The sequence below is a fragment of the Thrips palmi genome, unplaced genomic scaffold (assembly GCF_012932325.1).
Source record: "Thrips palmi isolate BJ-2018 unplaced genomic scaffold, TpBJ-2018v1 HiC_scaffold_19, whole genome shotgun sequence".
In the NCBI taxonomy this organism is placed as follows: domain Eukaryota; kingdom Metazoa; phylum Arthropoda; class Insecta; order Thysanoptera; family Thripidae; genus Thrips; species Thrips palmi.
In genome coordinates, this window is record NW_023144628.1 from 6,153,383 (window position 1) to 6,171,691 (window position 18,309).

Below are 18,309 nucleotides of genomic sequence, written 5' to 3' on the forward strand. Positions count from 1 at the left end.
TGAATGATAAAGTGAATAGAAAGAAACCAACACAATATTTTCTCCACAGCTTTTATTGATTAATGTGATAAATAAAATTTAAGACGTGTCCCAAACTATGTTTTACAACATACAATTGAAAATATCATATGACTAGACTGAAGTTTCATTACTTTTACCTTTCTGAACATTATTGCCTCCTTGAAAAGTTTAGAAGTGGTTGAGAATCCAAATATGTTTCAATAACTGGGTTACAGTACTTAATTTTTAAAATTTGGAAAGGGGACAAGGTGTTACATTGCCTTGAGCACATGGTTGAACTCATTAGATCTACAGAACAAAAAAAATTGATCTAAAAATGGTTTTAAAGAAGAAGTTTGATTTATTTTATGATAGATTGAGCCGTTGCAATATGCCACATTGATTCTAGATTGGAGAACCACGCCTTGTGGAGCATCTTTTAAGCAACATAGCATTATCAACACTAAGTAACAAAAATGATCTACTCTGATTTCATTTTACAGATTATGGCTATGAATACAAAACAGTGGCGTGCAACCTTCCTATTACCATTTCAAAAGCAAAGCAACAAAAAAAAAAGAACAAAACATTAACATCTTTCAACAAAACAACAACAAATACACCTAAAGTGGAATGTTTGGGAAATTGACAAACATTATGGATTAAACAAAATCAGGGACGTGTATGTGGACAAAGAAGTATAAATAACTGCAACTAATTATTTCTGGTTCACTGACACGCCACTGGACTAGAGTTTAGAAATGGGCTCATTCTCTGCGTCCCAGAGGATGTCGAGACATGGCCTCACAGTCAGGTTCACAAATCACTCATCAGAATCACTTCTGCACTCATGACATCCAGTGTAGAACACCCAGTCATGTCTTACACAGTAACACATAAATACACACTTAAGTTTGACAATGGAATAAATCTTAGCACAAATGACAATATTATGTTTAACTTATAAAGATAGGTGAAAATGGCATTATTGTTTATTATGCAACTCTTGCAGTATTAGTCACTCTAACATGACAACAATTTGGTATTTTTTTTAATAATCAGAAACAACAATAATATTGAACATTACTGTTGGCATGGAACGACTTTTAAGCACATGTTTTATGAACACACCACTTGGTCGGTGCGCCGCGCCGCGCTGACCGCTGTGGTACATGGTGCACCGTGGTCATGGCACCATGGTCGTGACACCGAGGTCATGGCACCATGGTCAAGGTACCAAGGTCATGGCACCGTGGTCACGGCACCGTGATCATGGCACCGAGGCCATGGCACTGTGGTCATGGCACCGAAGTCATGGCGCCATGGTGCAGTGCATGATGAGGGTGGACCCGAGGACGCCGCGGAGGGCGCGGAGAGGCGGCGCGGCGTGGCGTGGCGGGTTGGGCAGGGGAGTGGGCAGGTTGGAGGGGAGGAGGACGAGGGCGAGGACGACGTCACCAACGTTTACATGATGGAGCACTTCCCCTTCTCCGCCCAGGGGTTGTTCTTCTTGTCCGGCGCGTGGATCAGGGGGTCGCTCTTCTCGTTCTCCTCCACGAACTCGCGCATCCTGCAACACAGAGAGGGACAAGGTGAGGTAAGCCATTCCGAACACTGCTTTCGTGTCGCTGTCTCTCGCGCACGCGTGCAGCTTGCCGTGAGGGTGCGAAAGAGACAAGGACGGCATGAGAGTTCTGGAACGCGCCGCACCCCGCGCACTTGTCGCATTGTCGGCGCGCTGCGGTGTGCGTGGCAATGCGTGGCGATGCGTGCGGTCGGATCGACGCCCATGAGCTCCCCTTCCGTTCGGTGATAGTGTGGGAGCGTCCCCAGGTGTGGCGCCACCGGCAAGCCGCGGGCCGCGCCGCCGTCGTCAGACCGTCGTCAGCTGGCATGGCAATCCCGACAAACACCGCGCCACCAACTCCAAGTGGAGGGCATTCCGTACTAATTCGCGGTGGGGCGGGGTGGGGCGGGGCGGGGCGGGGTGGGGCGGGGCGCGGCGGGGCGAACATCCCCTGCGCTTGCAAATTGAGGCGAGCGGGGAGGGGGTGCTAACAGCTCGACTCGTGGTCGCCGCTCTGGCTGGCGCTAGCTGGCGCCAGCCTGCGTTGCCTTAATTTACCGTGTCGACGTGACACCTCTTTTCCCCGGGCCGCTGCCCCTAGCTGCCCCGGGCCGCGACACAAACAACCACCGGAGAAGAGCGGGCGACGGCGGGCCAGTGGCGGGCCGCACGGTGCGCCCCCACTGGGCCTCCCACAGCCATACCGCCATAACCCGCCGGTCCGAAACAGCAGCAGCAGGGCGGAGTGGCATCATGTCGGCGCGGCGGGCGAGGCGTGCCGGCCTGCTTCTGGGTTGGACGTCCACTTCCCCGAACTTGCCTCCAGCTTCTAAATCAATTAATCTGCCCGGCAGGATTCGGGGCGCCTGGCGGTGGCGGTACTTCCCTGCGGCCAGCCAGGCAGCCAGCCAGGCAGCCAGCCAGGCAGCCAGCCAGGCAGCCAGCCGGAGCCAAAGTTCAGCCGCCGGAGCAGCCCAAACTGTTCCGAGCGGCAGCCAGCCGCGTTTCTCTCGCACCCCTGGCGCGCGCCGCGAGAGCCAGGAAGCCAGAGGAACGCGAGGCATGCCGTTCGGAGTCAGCCATGAGCCCAAAGCGGGCGCGCAGGCGGTCGGGCCGTCCGCGGGCGGGCATGGCAGCCGGCCCGGGAGCAAAGCATCGCGGCAGCAAGCTGTTTCCGAGCGGTGCATATCGCTGTTTCTCTCGCACCCCTGGCGCGCGCCGCGAGAGCGAGAAAGACAGAGGAACGGGAGCATTCCGTTCGGAGTCGGAATGAGCCCGAAGCGGGCGCGGGGGCGGTCGGGCCGTCCGCGGGCGGGCAGTGGCGGGCCGGGCGGGCATCACAGCATGGCGGCGGCGCGTTCCGATGAAATAAAATGGGAGCGCGCGGTTTTTTAGCAGATGATACCTTCACACTTGAAACATACTTAAAACTACCATACACAAATGAAGTGTCAGCGTGCTTTTATCTCGAGTGCAGAACCAAGCGCGTATCCTAACATATAATGGGGCTGGCGGCCGGGGCGGGCTGGTGCGTGTGGCTGGCTGGCTGGCTTGCAATGAGGCGCAGCCTGCGCGGAATTCGACAATGCCTCCGCGGTACAGCGCCAGCGGCACCGGGGTAACAATGGCACCTCCTCCTCGCATTGACAATCCCTCCCGCCTGCCACGGCGCGGAGTATCGCCCAACAATGCCTCCCGATTCGGCCCGGCCTTGGCGCTCGCTCGGGCTCGGCGGCGTGCGGTGCAGGCCACAGCTCGGCACGGCTAGTACCAACACCGGCCAGCTCACTCGGGTCAGTGTATTTTGTTTCGTACACAATTTTAAATACTATAGATACAAATACAAATACAAAGATCTTTGGAATGATCCCGCATACTACCCCGTATAAGAAAACCAAACGAGTATCATCTGCTTTCATTAACGTTCGTTGAATGAGATTTTTTGGCCAGCGCGCCTCGCCCGCCCCCACCCCCTGAACTTTGACTCAGTCCCCCCTTGATTTAGCGCCGCAATGCTTGCCTCTTGGCTTGCCTCTGCTCCGGGGCAGGCTGTAGCTAGCTGTAGCGGGGCAGGCTGTAGCGGCGGGCAGCGAGGCACAGTGGATTTGCCAGAAGCGGCCCGAAGACCGGTGGACTCGAACTGGACGTGTGACCCCACCAATGGATAGCTCTCCGAACGAGGAATCCAATGGTGGGGTCACACGTTCGGTTCGAGCCCCATTTAGCGACTCTGGAGCTCAAAACACGGTGCGCCACGGCCCTGCCGCGTTATTCCAACATCGTTTCGCTGCGTTCCCGCGTCCGCGACCCATCGGCCGGCCGCAAAGAAAGTAAAGAGGGTGGGGGCGCGGCCCGGGGTTAAGCCCGGCCACGGCGCGCCGCGGCAGCGCCAGCAGCCCGAGCGGCTTCATCGCGTAATGGAGGCTCTCTGCGACATTGTACCGCATTTACCCCAGGGAGGGAACGGAGAATAAAGAGCGAACGCGAGGAAGACGACGTTAAGCGCGGGAAGGGAACGTAAAAAAACGAAAGGGAGAGAGAAAGAGATAAGGGTTGAGCTCCTGTGCAATACTTCCTCGCACTCCAGCAAAGAGCCGCGGGAGAAGGCGGAGAAAAGGGAGGAGAGAAGGAGTGCACGGGCGCCGGTGTGAAGCAGCCCCGTGAGATAAACAGGGGGTGCTGGACTCTGCCAAGGTTCGCTGTGGTGAATGGTTCGAAAGACCTCTTTCACTGCAAATTATTTTCTGTGGGCGAGTGTTCCGGCTCCGCCGCGATAGTAATCCGTTCCCCCAAGGACGATCCGTCACGTTTGATGTGCCGCCGCCGGCGTGGCCGGACGCGCCCGGAAGGCATACGATCATGTGGTCCAGCCGTCAATAGCAAAAGCAATAGCGCGGTAGGGAAACCGCCGCGCAGGGGGTCCGGCGTCGGGACGGTCTAGGACGGCCGGCCTATACCTCCCCCGAGGCCGGGCGAAAACTTGCCGTAAACGCCTCACCCTCCTCGCCGCTGCGAGGCTGCGAGGCTCTAGGCGAGGCGAGGCGGGGTGCAGAGGCGATACAAAGCCAGCAGACGCAGCAGACGCAAGCGGAACGGAGAGACAGCCCTCCGCAGCAGTCTCTCTCTCTCTCTCTCTCTCTCTCTCGCACTCAAGGGGCGTCGCGGAGGAGCAAGACAGAGACACAGACCGCTGGGCTGCCGCTCAGTCCGCAGAGTCCCCCGAGCCCCCCGAGCCTGGCGTGCCGCGAGGGATCGTTGGGGCTGAGAAGGAAAAGCAGGAGGGGGGGGGGAGGGGGGCTCGATCCGCACGTCGTCGGAATAATATCATCAGGAAGCGGAGTGAAGCCCTCAGTGGTCTGGCGGACTATAGCAGGGTTAAGGGGCGCGCTGTTTGCCCGGTGGGGGTGGGGGCGGGGGCTGCGGGGGCCTCGGCGGAGGCAGCAGCCACGTCTCCGCGGTCCCTGTGACGTGACGCGACCCGGAGGGGCTGCTCCGGTTGCTCATTGCCCGTGCTCAACGACGCTCAATATAAACCGCGGACCGGCTTACACTGATCTTGGAGACTGCCTCCGTTTCCCTCGCACTCTCGGGGCGTGCCGTCGGGGTGCGGGAGAGACAGAGCGACGAAGCAGTGCTCAGAGTCCGACTGCTCGCCGGGCTTTGCAGTGCTTTGCAGGGTGGTTAACGACCGCCTCCGGCACTGACACAGACAGCGCCCCCTGACGTCCGCCGCGTCCGCCGCGTCCCGTTCGCAACGCCACCGACACCACGACACTGACTGATGTTCCCCGGCAGCCACGGGCACAGCCTGGGCACAGCCGCCACCATATTCCCTTCTCTCCTGCCGCCGGGCTTGCGGGGCTTGTGAGGCTGCGGGGGTCATGGGGGTCGGCCCCAGGGGTTTTGTGCACTTGCAGCTTATCGTCTCATCCCCCTGCCTCCTCGGAGCCTCCAGCCTCCAGAGCCTCCAGAGCGCCTCCAGCCTCCAGAGCCTCCAGAGCCTCCAGAGCGCCTCCAGCCTCCACAGCCTCCAGCCGCCGGCCTCCAGCTTCCAGCGTCCCCGTGCGCGTGGCGGCGGACCGTAGGGACGTGCGGTGGGTACCTGAGCCGCGCTAAGCCGCCGCGGTCTCAGTCCCGCGCACAAAAAGGTTAGGGGCGCGCTTTTGCCGGTGGGGGGTGGGGGGTGCGGGGGCCTCGGCGGAGGCGCACCAGTCTCGGCCGGAGCCGTGACGTTCGGCCTAGGGGCCCCCGGGTTTTCCCCGGGCTGAACGACGCTCAATTAATCCGGGCCTGGCTAAACACTGATCTTGGAGACTGGCCTTTTTCCCTCTCAACAATTGGGTGGTGGGTTGCGGAAAAGATCGGAAGACGAAGCATGCTCGAGGCCGAAATCGCCGGGCTTGCGTGCTGCCGTTGGCTCAAACCGGCCGGCACTGACACAGACAGCGCCCCTGAGCCGCCGCGTCCGCCGTGCGTCCCGTTCGCAACGCCCCGCCCGCGACACTGCTGATGTTCCCCGGGGCCACGGGCACAGCGGTCACAGCCGCCACCATATTGGTTCTGCTCATCCCAGGACTTGCGGCCTCCTGAGCTTGCTTGTTCCATGGGGGTCGGCCAGGGATTTTGTGCACTTGCAGCTACGTCTCGCCCCCACGCCTCGGACCCCACGGCGAGCCTCCGACGCTCGGGCCTCCATACTATATCCTCCAGATGTTTCTACAGTGTACAGCCTCAGCCCGGCCTCCAGCTTCCAGCTCCCCGTGCGCGGCGGCCCGTGGACCGGACCCTGACCGCGCTAAGCCGTTTGCGTGGTCCATCCCCCTCGATCCGAAAAAAAGGAGGGAGGAAAGTGCTGCGTTCTTTTTGCTTAGTCAGCTTTCTTGTTTATGGATGTTGATTCGCGAGGCGAAAAATTCCGTCCACCAAGCAAGACTCATTTGCATGAAGAACGAGGCGGGGCCGGAGAGGAGGATCTTTTTGTGGGTGCGGAGTGCGGTGCCGGCCGGACTGAGTGAACGGAGCGGCGAGAGCCGAGGCGAGGGCCGAGGCGAGAGCCCTGCCCGTCCATTTCCTTGGCTTGCTCCGGCTGCTCTGGGTGGCTCCGGGGGATTCGGGAAATGAGCCAAGCAGCACAGGAGAGAGAGAGAGAGAGAGAGAGAGAGAGAGAGAGAGAGAGAGAGAGAGAGAGAGAGAGAGAGAGAGACGGGGTGGGGAGAAGAGTGTGCTGTATAATGACCCGTTTAGGTATGACCACATGAGGCCGGGTGTGTTTGCGCTGGCCGCTGGGGCCCGCTGGGGGGAGGGGCCAGGCGCCCTCCCCCTCCTCGCACACATAACACGGCACGGCGTGCTAAAGGCTGGGGGCATGCTGGGCATGCCCTGCAGTGGGGCGGGCGAAGTAAACTAGTAAACCCTCATCCCACGCGCGCCACTTCAAAGGCGAGTACTTATGGACTTTGCCGGTACGCCTTCCCGCTCGCCGGGCTCGCCAGTGTGGCAGCAGCCCTCCCTCCTGCACGCTCCCCACTTACCTGCAACAAAACAGAGAGACGGCAGAGTTAGGGGCGGGATCAGCGAGAGAGAGGGGGGCACGGAGTTGGCGTGTCGTGACAGACGGAGAGCCTCCGAATCACTCCGCGGACAACTTTGGCGTCGACGGCCGCCTTTTCAAACTCGCGGAGGCGCCACGGCCAACGGAGAGCGAGGGAGAGAGAGAAAGAGAGAGCACTGCCGCCACCGCCACTTTGGCGAAGAAGCTTTCGATCCGCCACGCCGAGAGAATAGGAGGAGCGTCCCACTCGGCAACGACGTCGTCTTCGCCGTGTCCGTTTCGCCGAGACACGGCCGGCCAGTGTCACAGGGGCGCCGGGGGCTGCCGAGGGGCGTGGCCGCGCGTGGGGGGCGGGGGCCGCGCGGAACGTTGTGCCGCCATCGGGAAAGGGAGGAAAAGAAAAGCGGCCGAGAGGTTTCTCTGGTTTTTCTGTCCGCCCAGTGGCTACATATTGTTCCCGGCGACCTCAACCCCCTCCCCCTCCCCAGGGCCGCCTCGCCTACCCTCCCCGTCGTCCCCGTTCATCCATCCCCGGGGCGCTGGTGCGCGAGCCTACACTGCCGGCCGACTTCTCGCATCCTGTTGCAGTCGCCGAAGAGGCTCGGGGAGGACGGTGCACTGCAGGTTCGCGATGAACGCACGGCCGCCACGCCACGCACTCCAGGGACCCAGTGGCTATCGATTAGACCATTATCCGGCACGGCATGGCACGGCACGGCACGCCGCGGCAGGTGTCTGCAGCATCGAGTGGACACGGAGACACGGATATGGTGGAGTACCGCGCCGACGTGAGGGCCGAGTGGCACGACGCCAGCACGGCGGCAGAGCGGCAAGGGGTGCGGCCGAGGCGCGCCGAGGCCACAACTCACCACTACGCGGGAAAAAGTTGTGCGTGTGTTTCGCGTTTCGCTCCCCGGTGCGCCACGCTTCTCCAAAGTCCGCCAGTGCCACCGTGCATCATGCCGACGTGCCTCCACGGCGGCAGCCTCGGCGACGACGCGACCGGGACCGACTCCGCTCGGCCAATTACGCGAGCCAACAGCAACAGCCGCCGCCTACCCCGTCCCGGCTAAGAGGAAAAGGCTGTTTATTGCGTTTTGGGGGCCGCGGCTGTGGCGGCCGCCGTGGCACGGCCGTGGCGCTGCTGGGGGCCAAATTAATTGCTGTCGAGGTTCGGGAGGCGCGGCGCTGGAGGTGATTTGGGGGGGGGATCAGCGAGTGGCGAGGGCGGAAGGGCGACTGTTGTACCCGGGCAGAGGCGCCATGGCGCCATTTGCAAGCGGGAGTGCGGGAAGCGCGAGCACGCCGCAGCGCGCCCCGCCGGGCCGCCAGTCAGGGCAGTGTCAGGGTCCGCGACCCCCAGGAAAAATTTCGCGACCCCACGGGACCCCTCCTTTAGCATGCCACTGCGTCTGATCCGAGGCGGGCATTTGGCTCCCTCAACGAACAATTGGTCTTTGGACCTTTCTTTAGCATGCCTTTGTTACGGAGTGCGATTATCACCCTTAGTTTGGGGGCAGTGTTGGCTCAAAGTTGACCAAAACGGTCAAAAATGCCTTTGAAAAATCGTGTTTTGGGCCGACTTTAAGCAGCCACTGCGTCTGGTCCGAGGCGGTATTTTGTTCTCCCTCAACGGGCATTTGGTCTTTGGACCTTGCTTTAGCATGCCTTTGTTACGGAGTGCGATTATCAGCCTTAGTTTGGGAGCAGTGTTGGCTCAAAGTTGACCAAAACAGTCACAACGATTTTTCAAAGACATTTGCGACCGTTTTGATCGACTTTGAGACAATACTGCTCCCAAACTAAGACTGATAATTGCACTCCGTAACAAAGGCATGCTAAAGAAAGGTCCAAAGACCAATTGCCCTTTGAGGGAGCAAAATGCCCGCCTCGGATCAGACGCAGTGGCTGCTTAAAATCGGCCCAAAACACGATTTTTCAAAGACATTTCTGAGCGTTTCGGTCAACTTTGAGACAATACTGCTCCCAAACTAAGACTGATAATCGCACTCCGTAACAAAGGCATGCTAAAGAAAGGTCCAAAGACCAATTGCCCTTTGAGGGAGCAAAATGCCCGCCTCGGATCAGACGCAGTGGCTGCTTAAAATCGGCCCAAAACACGATTTTTCAAAGACATTTCTGAGCGTTTCGGCCAACTTTGAGACAATACTGCTCCCAAACTAAGACTGATAATCGCACTCCGTAACAAAGGCATGCTAAAGAAAGGTCCAAAGACCAATTGCCCTTTGAGGGAGCAAAATGCCCGCCTCGGATCAGACGCAGTGGCTGCTTAAAATCGGCTCAAAACACGACCCCAGCTACCTCGCCGCGACCCCTAAATTTTTTTTTCGCGACCCTTAGGTTGAGAACCACTGGGGTAGCGGCAGTGGCAGTGGCAGAGGCACAGGCAGTGGCAGAGGCAGTGGCAGTGGCAGAGGCAGTGGCAGTGGCAGAGGCAGAGGCAGAGGCATAGGCAGAGGTAGAGGTAGAGGCAGAGAGGGGCAGAGAGAGGGACAGGCAGAGGGCCCGCCGCAGCCTGGCAGCATGCCTGGCAGCATGGCGCAGAGCAGTGCCCTAGCTTATTAGGTTAGGGGCGGCTCGCCTGATGCGATTCTGTATCCTACACGGCATCAGCCAGGCAGGCAGCCCGACACAGCCCTACCCACAGTCCTCCCCGCTGCAGCATGGCAGCTCGCTCTGATCTAATATCGGCTGGCGGTTGGGCTGACGCAGCATCGCAGCATTTTTCACTATTTGATTTTCCGCTGTTTTCTTTATTTTGGTCCCGGTGCAGACCATACGCGAGCAGCGTTGGAGACGCACAGCGAGGCCCCGGGGGGTCACGGCTCGGTCCCCGGCCCAGCAGCCCAGCCCGCGCAGTAGCAGACTGATTCCGAGAGTCGTCTTCGTCGCTCTGTCTCTGTCGTACTTGAGTGCAAGAGAGACAGAGCGACGAAAACGACTCTCGGAATCAGTCTGCTGTGCTGCTGGTACTCGATCCCGGCGCCACGCTGCTTCCGGGTGCTTCCGGCCCGGGGCTGCGCAGCGCCATGGCAGCGCGCAGCAGAAACACTGCGGCCCGGGGGGGGACAGGGGGAGGGGCGGCCAACAAATTATTCATAATTATAAACGCCCCCACCAGCAACCCTCCTTGCGCAATCCCGAGGCGGCCGCGACGTCTTGCTCGTCTTGCTCGTCTCCTCCGGGCAGAGCGGCCGTCGCGCCGCCGCGCCAGCGGAGCGATACAAGTGGACGACGGGGAGACATTCCGCTTGTCTCATCCTCTTTTCAGGCCGCTCTTTCCGCCGCCATCGTCATCCTCGGGGCCATCTTCGACCGCCCCGCCCCGCCCCGCCCCGCCCCGCCAATCGTTTCCGCGATTGCGCGCGGGAGCAGCAAGCTAGACGGGGAGGGTCGTATAGAGACATCGCAACTTTCAAGAGAGAGAGAGAGAAGGCGAGAGGGAGAGAGGGAGAGAGGGAGAGGGAGAGGGAGAGGGGGGGGGGGGAGAGAGGAAGAGAGAGGGGCGTCGCCAGGCGAAGCGTGGCCAACTTCTCTGTGAGTGTGTATCGAGGACCCTGCACTGCACATACCTATTGGCGGCCGTTCGCGCGTGAGTTCGTGTGAGTCTGTGTGTGAGTGTGCGTGCGTTAGTGTGTTAGAGAGAGGAGGGGGCACCAAGTCAATACAGCGCGTCTCTCTCCATCTGCAGCGCTCAGCCGTGTGATAGGGGACCGAAACTCGGAGCGCAGGTCCAGCACCATCATGCGTGTCTACGTGTGAGTGAGCTGATGTCGTGTGTGTGTGAGTGTGTATTGGCAGGGGATGATTTGAATTTTGGCGCGCTTTCATACCGCCGACCGCGGGAGCCTGCGGTAGAAGGTAGCCTGCAGGTCAGATCGTCTCACGGCCCCTCACCCCCACGCACCCCTCTTCATGCATCTCCCTCGGCGCCCCAAGCACCCCGCCGAGCTGGTCGCCGCTGGCCGCGCCCCACTGGCTCTGGAACTCGAGGTGCGAGCGGCGTCGCGGCCACGCGGGGCCCTAGCGGCGGGGCGCGCAGTGCGGGGGCGCGCGCCAGGTTCGGGCTGACATTAGAATGTTAATTAAATTGAACTCGAGGGGGTAGCAGGGCTCCCAAATGGGGCTTAAGTGGGGCCGTAAGCGATGCCCTCGTCAGCGGCCTCGCCCCCCGCGCCGCGCTTCGAACCGTCCCAGCACGACGACGACGGCGGCCCAGATGCGCGTCGGAAAATCTAAAAATACTCTCTCTTTACTTTTTATATTTTTTCAATTCCGCTGTCGCGTGATTTCATTTGCCGCCCCTCCACTGTCGCGCCGCCTGCGCGCTCCGTGTTATCAAGGGGTGAAAAAAAGGAAAAAGAAAAGTAGCGGCAAGGGAAAATACAGGCGGTGCCCACTGGCGCCAAGCTGGCCGAGGGCTGGCCGCCGAACCCCAAGATAACAAACCGGGTTTCTGGTTCCCAACCGCGCCGCTGGAACGGTTCCACCCGGCATTCCTCACGGGGAAAATTCGGCCCGGAATCCAACCGGATAGTTTCGACAGCGAACAAGAGCGCTGTCCGCCCGGCCGCTGTTTTGACAGTCGGTATACAAACGGGCAGCCCGACGAAACACAGCGAAACACAGCGAAACACAGCAACACCGCGAGACGAAATACCCGGTCGCTGATCGACCCGACCCTCATGGCCCCACGCTGAGGCTCTGGGGCTCGACTGTGCCGCGCTGCCGAGCCGCCAGCGCCGTGTGTGTGTGTGTGTGTGTGTGTGTGAGAGAGAGAGAGTGTGTCACAGAGACCGACAAATTAATGAACAAACCCCAAAGCATAATGGCGTGTTTCCAGGCTATGCGCCCCATTCGCGCACACACGCACACACACACAGACACGCGCGGCCCCTTTGTGTGGCCGCGAGCTGCGAGTTTAACACGGCCCGATTCACACAAGGTACTCGACGGGGGACTCGGGGGAAAGAGAGAGGGGAAGAGATTGGGCTATAACTGTCCGGCCTCCTCGCTCGTCGAGCTCGTCGCGCTGCAGGCCCTCGTGCAGGCCGCGACTCCGAGCGGCGCCGCTCTGTCTGCGTCGCACCGTCGCACCCCGGCGGGGCTGGCGGGGCTGGCGGGGCTGGCGGGGCTAGGGGACGGCGCGCGCCAGTGCGAGAGAGACAGAGCGACACCGTTCGGACTGCAGCGCCCCCCGCGGCCGTATTCGCAAGGCGGCGGGCGGACGCGGCTCGACGCGGCTCGACGCGGCGCGCGCTAGAAGCATGCTAGAAGTAGGCCATGTCCATCCGCGGCCGCGCGCCGCTAGCGGACCCAGCGGAGCTCCGTGCCGCCGATGCCGTATGAGTGCACCCCAAAGCCAGCCACACCCCGCCTCACCGCGCCGCGGGGCGGGGCGGGGCGGCGAGGGCCAGGCACCCCCCGGCCCTTGGAAACACCTGCCCACCAGTGTAGGCCCTGGCGGCTACGCCCCCGCGCCGAGGGCTCGCCAGGGCTCGCCAGGGGTTAGTTTGGAGGGCTGTCGTGCCGAGCAGCGACAAGCGCACCACGCACAGTGGGCCAGAAAACCGGAGGAGGCGGCCAAAACCCTGGACGCGTTTTGAGCTCGAACCGAACGTGTGACCCCACCAATGGATTCCTCGTTCGGAGAGCAATCCATTGGTGGGGTCACACGTTCCGTTTGAGTCCCATTTATAGACTCTGGAGAAACGCGTCCGGGGCTTTGACCGCCACCGGTGCTCTGGCCCATGCGCCACTCGCGAAGTTGCCTACGCTATCCTCATTCGCAATGCAGGTTGCTGATCGTTCCGCTGCGCTGCCACCCTTTCCGCTGCCGGCCTGCGCGGGTTTACAGCCACTATAAATTTGAGTGCGACAGTCCAGTCCAGCCAGGGCGGCAGTGGCGGCGCGGAGGCGGTGGGCGGCGGGGGCGGGAGGCGATAAGCACCGCGGTGGGCGAGGCAGCGCCGCGGGGGACGATAGCCACACCCGTCCCCGTCAATCCGTCAGTCCGTCCGCGGGCAGCGCGATCAGAATAACCGTAGGGCGCAGTATCTCACGCGAGCGCCGCCGTTAGCACTAAACGCAATTTTGAAATGACGTCACAGCCAAAACCCACCCTGCTCTGCGCGCCTCGCACCCCTCGCCTTTGCCGGTGGCTGGGACGCCTATGGATTGGCCGCGTGCGCCGCGTGCGGACGACCCAGAACGACCATCCCCTCCACGCACGGCTCGGCCACGGCCACGGCCCGCCACCGCCACCGCGCGGCGAGGCGCGTGGCGCGCGAAAACCCCGGCAGAGGGCGCTGCGCGAGGCGTGCGTGCACACAAAGTGGCCCAAAATGGATCCGCATAAATTCTGGACGATCCCCTGGGTGAGGCCGGGCCGGGCCCTCGGCCGGGCTGGGCCAGGCAGCAGGCTGATTCCGAGAGTCGCTTGCGTCTCTCTCGCACTCGTGGGGCGTTCTCTGCAGGTGCGAGGGAGACAGAGCGACGACTCTCGGAATCAGTCTGCAGGTGAGCAGGCGGGCAGCAGCAGGCGGCGGAGTCCGCGCGCGCGGCTGTCATATTACAGGGGGCGGTTTGCGCTGTAAACAACCCCCCTCCCCTCCCTCCCCTCCGACGCCTCGCTGCGCCAGGGATTACGTTAAAGCCGCCCACCGGCAGAGGCCGCGCCGCCGACAGTCAAATTATATCACGGCCGCGCGCGTCGATGTGTCAGTGTCATCGGGGGGCGGGGGAAATGCAACGTAGTAAATCTGCCCCGCGGTTCGTCGCTCTGTCTCTCTCGCACCTATGCGGGGCGCCCCATGAGTGCGAGAGAGAGAGACGCGGGGCACTGATAGCGGCGCCTGGCCGGCCCTAACAGTGTGGGGCCGCGCGACGTGGACGACGTGGACGTGCCGCACCGGAGCCATGGCGGAGCCCCGGACCCATTTATGGCGAAACTTGGTGGACTGCCAGATAAAACAGACGGACGGACGGACGGACAGACAAGCGGCCGGCCGGACTCGGAATGGGACACCAAGAATGTATTGCGGTTGAGTCGTCGAGTACGTGACGCCGCCGGCCTCGCCTCGCCTCGCCTCGCCAGCAATGCGAACGACGGCGGCCTCGGCGGCTCGGCGGCACAAATTCGCGAGACGGAGGCACAATGATGATGAGGCTCAGACACGCCCTCGCCTCGGAGCCTCGCGCTGCAGCGAGCCATGCCTCTCTCTCTCTCTCTCTCGCACCCCCACGGAAGGGCCAGTGAGAGCGAGAGAGACAGAGAAAGAGGGCACGTCAAGTAGGCACCCACGCAGCGCAGCGACGCAGCAGCGCCGCGGGATTCGGCCGGCGACATGCCGCCTCATTTAGCCTCGCCAGGCCCAGGCCCCACGGCACGGCCACGGCCCTTTCCTTGTTATCCAATTCGGTTCCATCTTTGCCCGCTTGGCCCGGCTCGGCCTGGCTCGGCTTGGCCGGGCCCAGCTTTGCCTTTCGCTCCCCCGTCCCCCTCCACCGCCTTTAATTGCGAAACCCGCTGCCTTTTGTCAAACTGGTGGCCCCTTTGTCCGCGGCGTGCGCCTTCCCTCCTTTTGCCTTTCGCGTGTGCCGTCGGTGCCGTCGGTGCCCGCCGTCGTGCTTTGCCGCCGTTTGCTACCGCCACTGCATATTTAGTGCGAGCCCCCCCCCCTCCCTCCGGGCCGTCCTAATCCATGCATGCCAGCCGGAGGATGGAACGCGGCAACGGGGCAACGCGAGGGGCGGAGAATTCAGCACCAGCAGCGCCAGGAGTGCCCCAGTCGCTCTGTCTCTCTCGCCCTCATGGGACGATGGTCGGGGTGCAAGAGAGACAGACAGGCTGCAGGGGCGAGGGAGGGAGGCGGGTGGCGGGGCTCTGAGTCTAGTTGGAGCAAGCCGCCGCCGTGCCGGGCCGGGCCAGGCCGCCACCCGCAAGAAAGTTAGGGCCGGTGAAGCGCGGCCAGCACGGCCAGCACGGCCCCGCATCCCCGCGATCCACTTCATCAAGGCGGCCAGCACACTGAGAGTCGCTTTCGTCGCTCTGTCTCTCTCGCACCTGTATCGGACGCCCCATGAGTGCGAGAGAGACAGAGCGACGAAAACGACTCTCAGTGTGCAGGGCAGAAAGGAAGCGGCCAAGCATGGCCTGCAGCGCGCTCGGCCAGCTGGAGCCATTCCTAAGTAAAGAGCCATTTCGTCTCGTAGTCTCGTCGCCCTGTCTCTCTCGCACCCCCCGCGGGTGGGCCGCTCTTCGGCCCATTCATCGCGCGAGGTTCGAGGCGCGGAGTTTGGAAACAAGGAAGGAGAGCAAGGGTTGAAAGCGAGCGGTACAAAGCGTTGCGCCATTCATCGCCCGAGGAGAGAGAAAGGGCACTCTGTCTCTCTCGCACCCAACGCCCAATGAGTGCGAGAGAGACAGGGCGACTGAAAAAGCTCTCGGAATGAGTCTGCAGCCACCCTTTGCAGCGTGGTGGTGCGCGGGGCGGGGCGGGGCGCGGGGACCTTCGGGCTCCACGGGAGAACAGTCAGTAGTAATAAGGGCCGAGCCCAGCAGGGCAAAGGTTACCGCCCTGCCGCCGCAATAGCCCTGCCACCCTACCGCCGCCGCCACGCCCCCGCTGGCAGTGCTGGCCCTCTTTTCGGACCGCCAGGGCGGCCAGGGCCTCGCCCGGGGCGGCCAGGCCACACAAGGGGAAAATTACCGCCGCATGCGTCGTTTCGTCGCTCTCTCGCTCTCACTCTCACACACCCCTCGCGGATCGCCTCGTCCCTTGAGTGCGACAGAGACGGAGCGACTCGACGGCGCGAGGCTTTCGCCCTTCACCCGAATCTCCATATGAACAGACGAACGGAATTGGTTTGCCATGCGGCACAGATGGGACTAGAAACGAACGTGTGACCCCACCAATGGATTCCTCGTTCGGAGAGCAATCCATTGGTGGGATCACACGTTCGGTTCGAGTCCTATTTAGCGACTCTGGAGCTGGAACGCGTCTAGAATTTTGTCCACCTCCACCGGTCTTCTGGCCCACTGTGCCGCCTGGGCGGCCTACAGGAGCGCGCGCCGCAGCGATAGCGCGATAGCATCTCGGGCGTTCCGCCGCGTTCCGTGTTCCGCCGCCCCCACAAGGAGGGCGCCATCATCGCGCGAGGTTAAAAATGGATAGCGTGGAGTGCGCGGTGCGCGGCGGTGCGGCCAGGGGCTTGTTCTTCGTTAGCAGCAGACTTCTTCCGCGCAGCGTCTCGTCGCGCCGTCTCCCTAGAGAGCGAGAGAGACGGAGCGGTTGCAGCCGCCACGCTGTGTGCCGTGTCCGGCCGGCGCCGTGAATGTCTGAGCGAGTGCACACAGTGTGCCCACGCCGCCGGCCGCCGCTCCACTCCGCGCTCCGGTCTCCAGTCACTCCAGCATCCGCTCCAGATTCCCCACCGCGCCTCACGCCGGCGTCCTGCTGCAGGTGACTGGCCGCGCGCCGCGGCCAGCACTGATTCCGAGAGTCGTTTTCGTCGCTGTCTCCCTCGCACCTGTGCGGGACGCCGCAGGAGTGCGAGAGAGACAGAGCAACGAAAACGACTCTCGGAACCAGTCTGCAGCCGCGACGTCGCAGCCTCCCCTCCTCCTCCTCTCTCTTTTATGCACAACTTTGGGATTGGGATGGGAAAATGGCTAGGACGCGCGCTCTCTTCTTATTTTGGACGCAAGTTCGGATAAGAAAATGGATGAGATGCTTAGCGGCGCACCTGTCGGGGAAGAGGAGGGGGCGGAGGCGACCCGGCTTGGAAAAAGACAGAGTGTGTGCGCGAGGAGGCGCACGGCGGACTTGGAGAGCACCAGGTTCACGACGGCGAGCCGTGCCGATGCCGAGCCGGGCGTGCGTGCGGCGAGACGAGCGCGCGTCTGCAGTGGTCTGCAGTCCGCCCGGCCCGGCGGCACCGCGGTCTGGTATCCCGCTGTGTTGACGGCCCGTGTTGTTTCTCTGTTTTTCCAACGCGCCAGCGCCAAAGCCCTTCCCTTTTGTAGGGTGGTCGCGAGGCCAGGCGGCCAGGCCGCGCTGGCAGCCAGCACGCGGCGAGGGGAGGCCGCCCTCCACCCCACGGCGAGGCAGGCGAGGCGGGCCAAGCCACCCTCGGTGGCAGGCAGGCCCAGGGGGTGAGGGGGTGGTGCGCGCGGGGGTGGGGGTGGGGGCCGCGGCCTGGCTCGCGGAGCAGCGTCTGCTGCCCGAGCCGCGGAGTGCACGGACTGCGAGGGGCCTCTAACCTCACTTCGGGCCGCTTTGGCGGCTGTGCTCGGGTACCATCTGCGCTACCTGTGCGTGCGGCGTGCGGCGCGGCGCTGCGCGGCCCGCGGCTGGGTTCGCGAGGTCCGCGCTGTCACAATGACAGGTGCCGCGCCACGCCCCCCGCCAGCCCCGCCCTCCCCGCCACCCCCCGCAGACCGCCGCAGCGTACCGCAGCACCGTCAGGCCGTCACGGGGTCTTCTCGCGAGTCCAAGGACCGCCCTCGGCGACGGCGACACGGCATGCGGCGACACGGCACTGCCGTGCCCGCCGTGCCGCCGTGCCTCGCCGAATCGATGGCGTGTGCGTGTGTTGTACTCACGCTGCGATGCTCCGGGACAGCGGCCAGCGCTCCATCGTCGCCTGGTACTTCATGTTCTCGATCTGCTTCTTCAACGCGTCCTTGTCCATGGCGGCGAGAGTACTGGGGTCCATGGGGAACGGTAGCGAATCGCGCGAGGCGCGGCGCGGCGACGGCGGGGTGGGGGAGGCGTGCGGGGAGCGGCGCGCGTGCGCACGGCTCGGCACTCGCGCTCGGCGCCGCTCGGCTCGGCGTCGGCGTCGCTTCGGCTGCCCACGACAAACGCTCCCCGCGTACCGCGCCACGCGTCACCTGCAACACAACGGGAAAGAACGAACCGGCATGAGACGGGGTGGGGCGGGCGGGGCGACGGTGGGGTTACACTAGTGAACACGGGTAGCTTCGCGGGGTGGGGGCGGCGCGGGGGCGGGGTGGTGGTCGAGGGCGCTAGCGCCTCCAGGCGGCCTCACGCTGCCCCAGGCCTAGGGCGAGGCGGGCGAGGCGGCGCGCCAGGAGGTCATTCTAGCCCCGCGGACGAAGCGAAGGGCCCAAAGACCGAGGGGCCCAAAGACCGAAGGGCCTTCC

At 62.5% G+C, this 18,309-nt stretch overlaps 1 protein-coding gene across 1 annotated transcript; it reads right to left on the bottom strand.

The window, feature by feature from the left end:
* Positions 1-37: 37 nt before the first annotated feature.
* Positions 38-17,898, bottom strand: LOC117645963 (guanine nucleotide-binding protein subunit gamma-e). Its single transcript, XM_034386539.1, has 2 exons — positions 17,746-17,898; positions 38-1,570 (listed from the first exon to the last, which is right to left on the bottom strand). Exons 1-2 carry the CDS (start codon positions 17,856-17,858, stop codon positions 1,465-1,467), a joined length of 219 nt encoding a protein of 72 aa, XP_034242430.1. The 5' UTR covers positions 17,859-17,898; the 3' UTR covers positions 38-1,464.
* Between the last annotated feature and the right edge of the window lie 411 nt (positions 17,899-18,309).

Bases quoted from the DNA above. Each gene is read 5' to 3' on its own strand.
- LOC117645963 (XM_034386539.1), bottom strand. From the start codon at position 17,858: ATGGACCCCAGTACTCTCGCCGCCATGGACAAGGACGCGTTGAAGAAG. The intron at 1,571-17,745 runs GTGAGTACAACA...TCTGTGTTGCAG, and splicing joins CTGTCCCGGAGCATCGCAGC to GATGCGCGAGTTCGTGGAGG.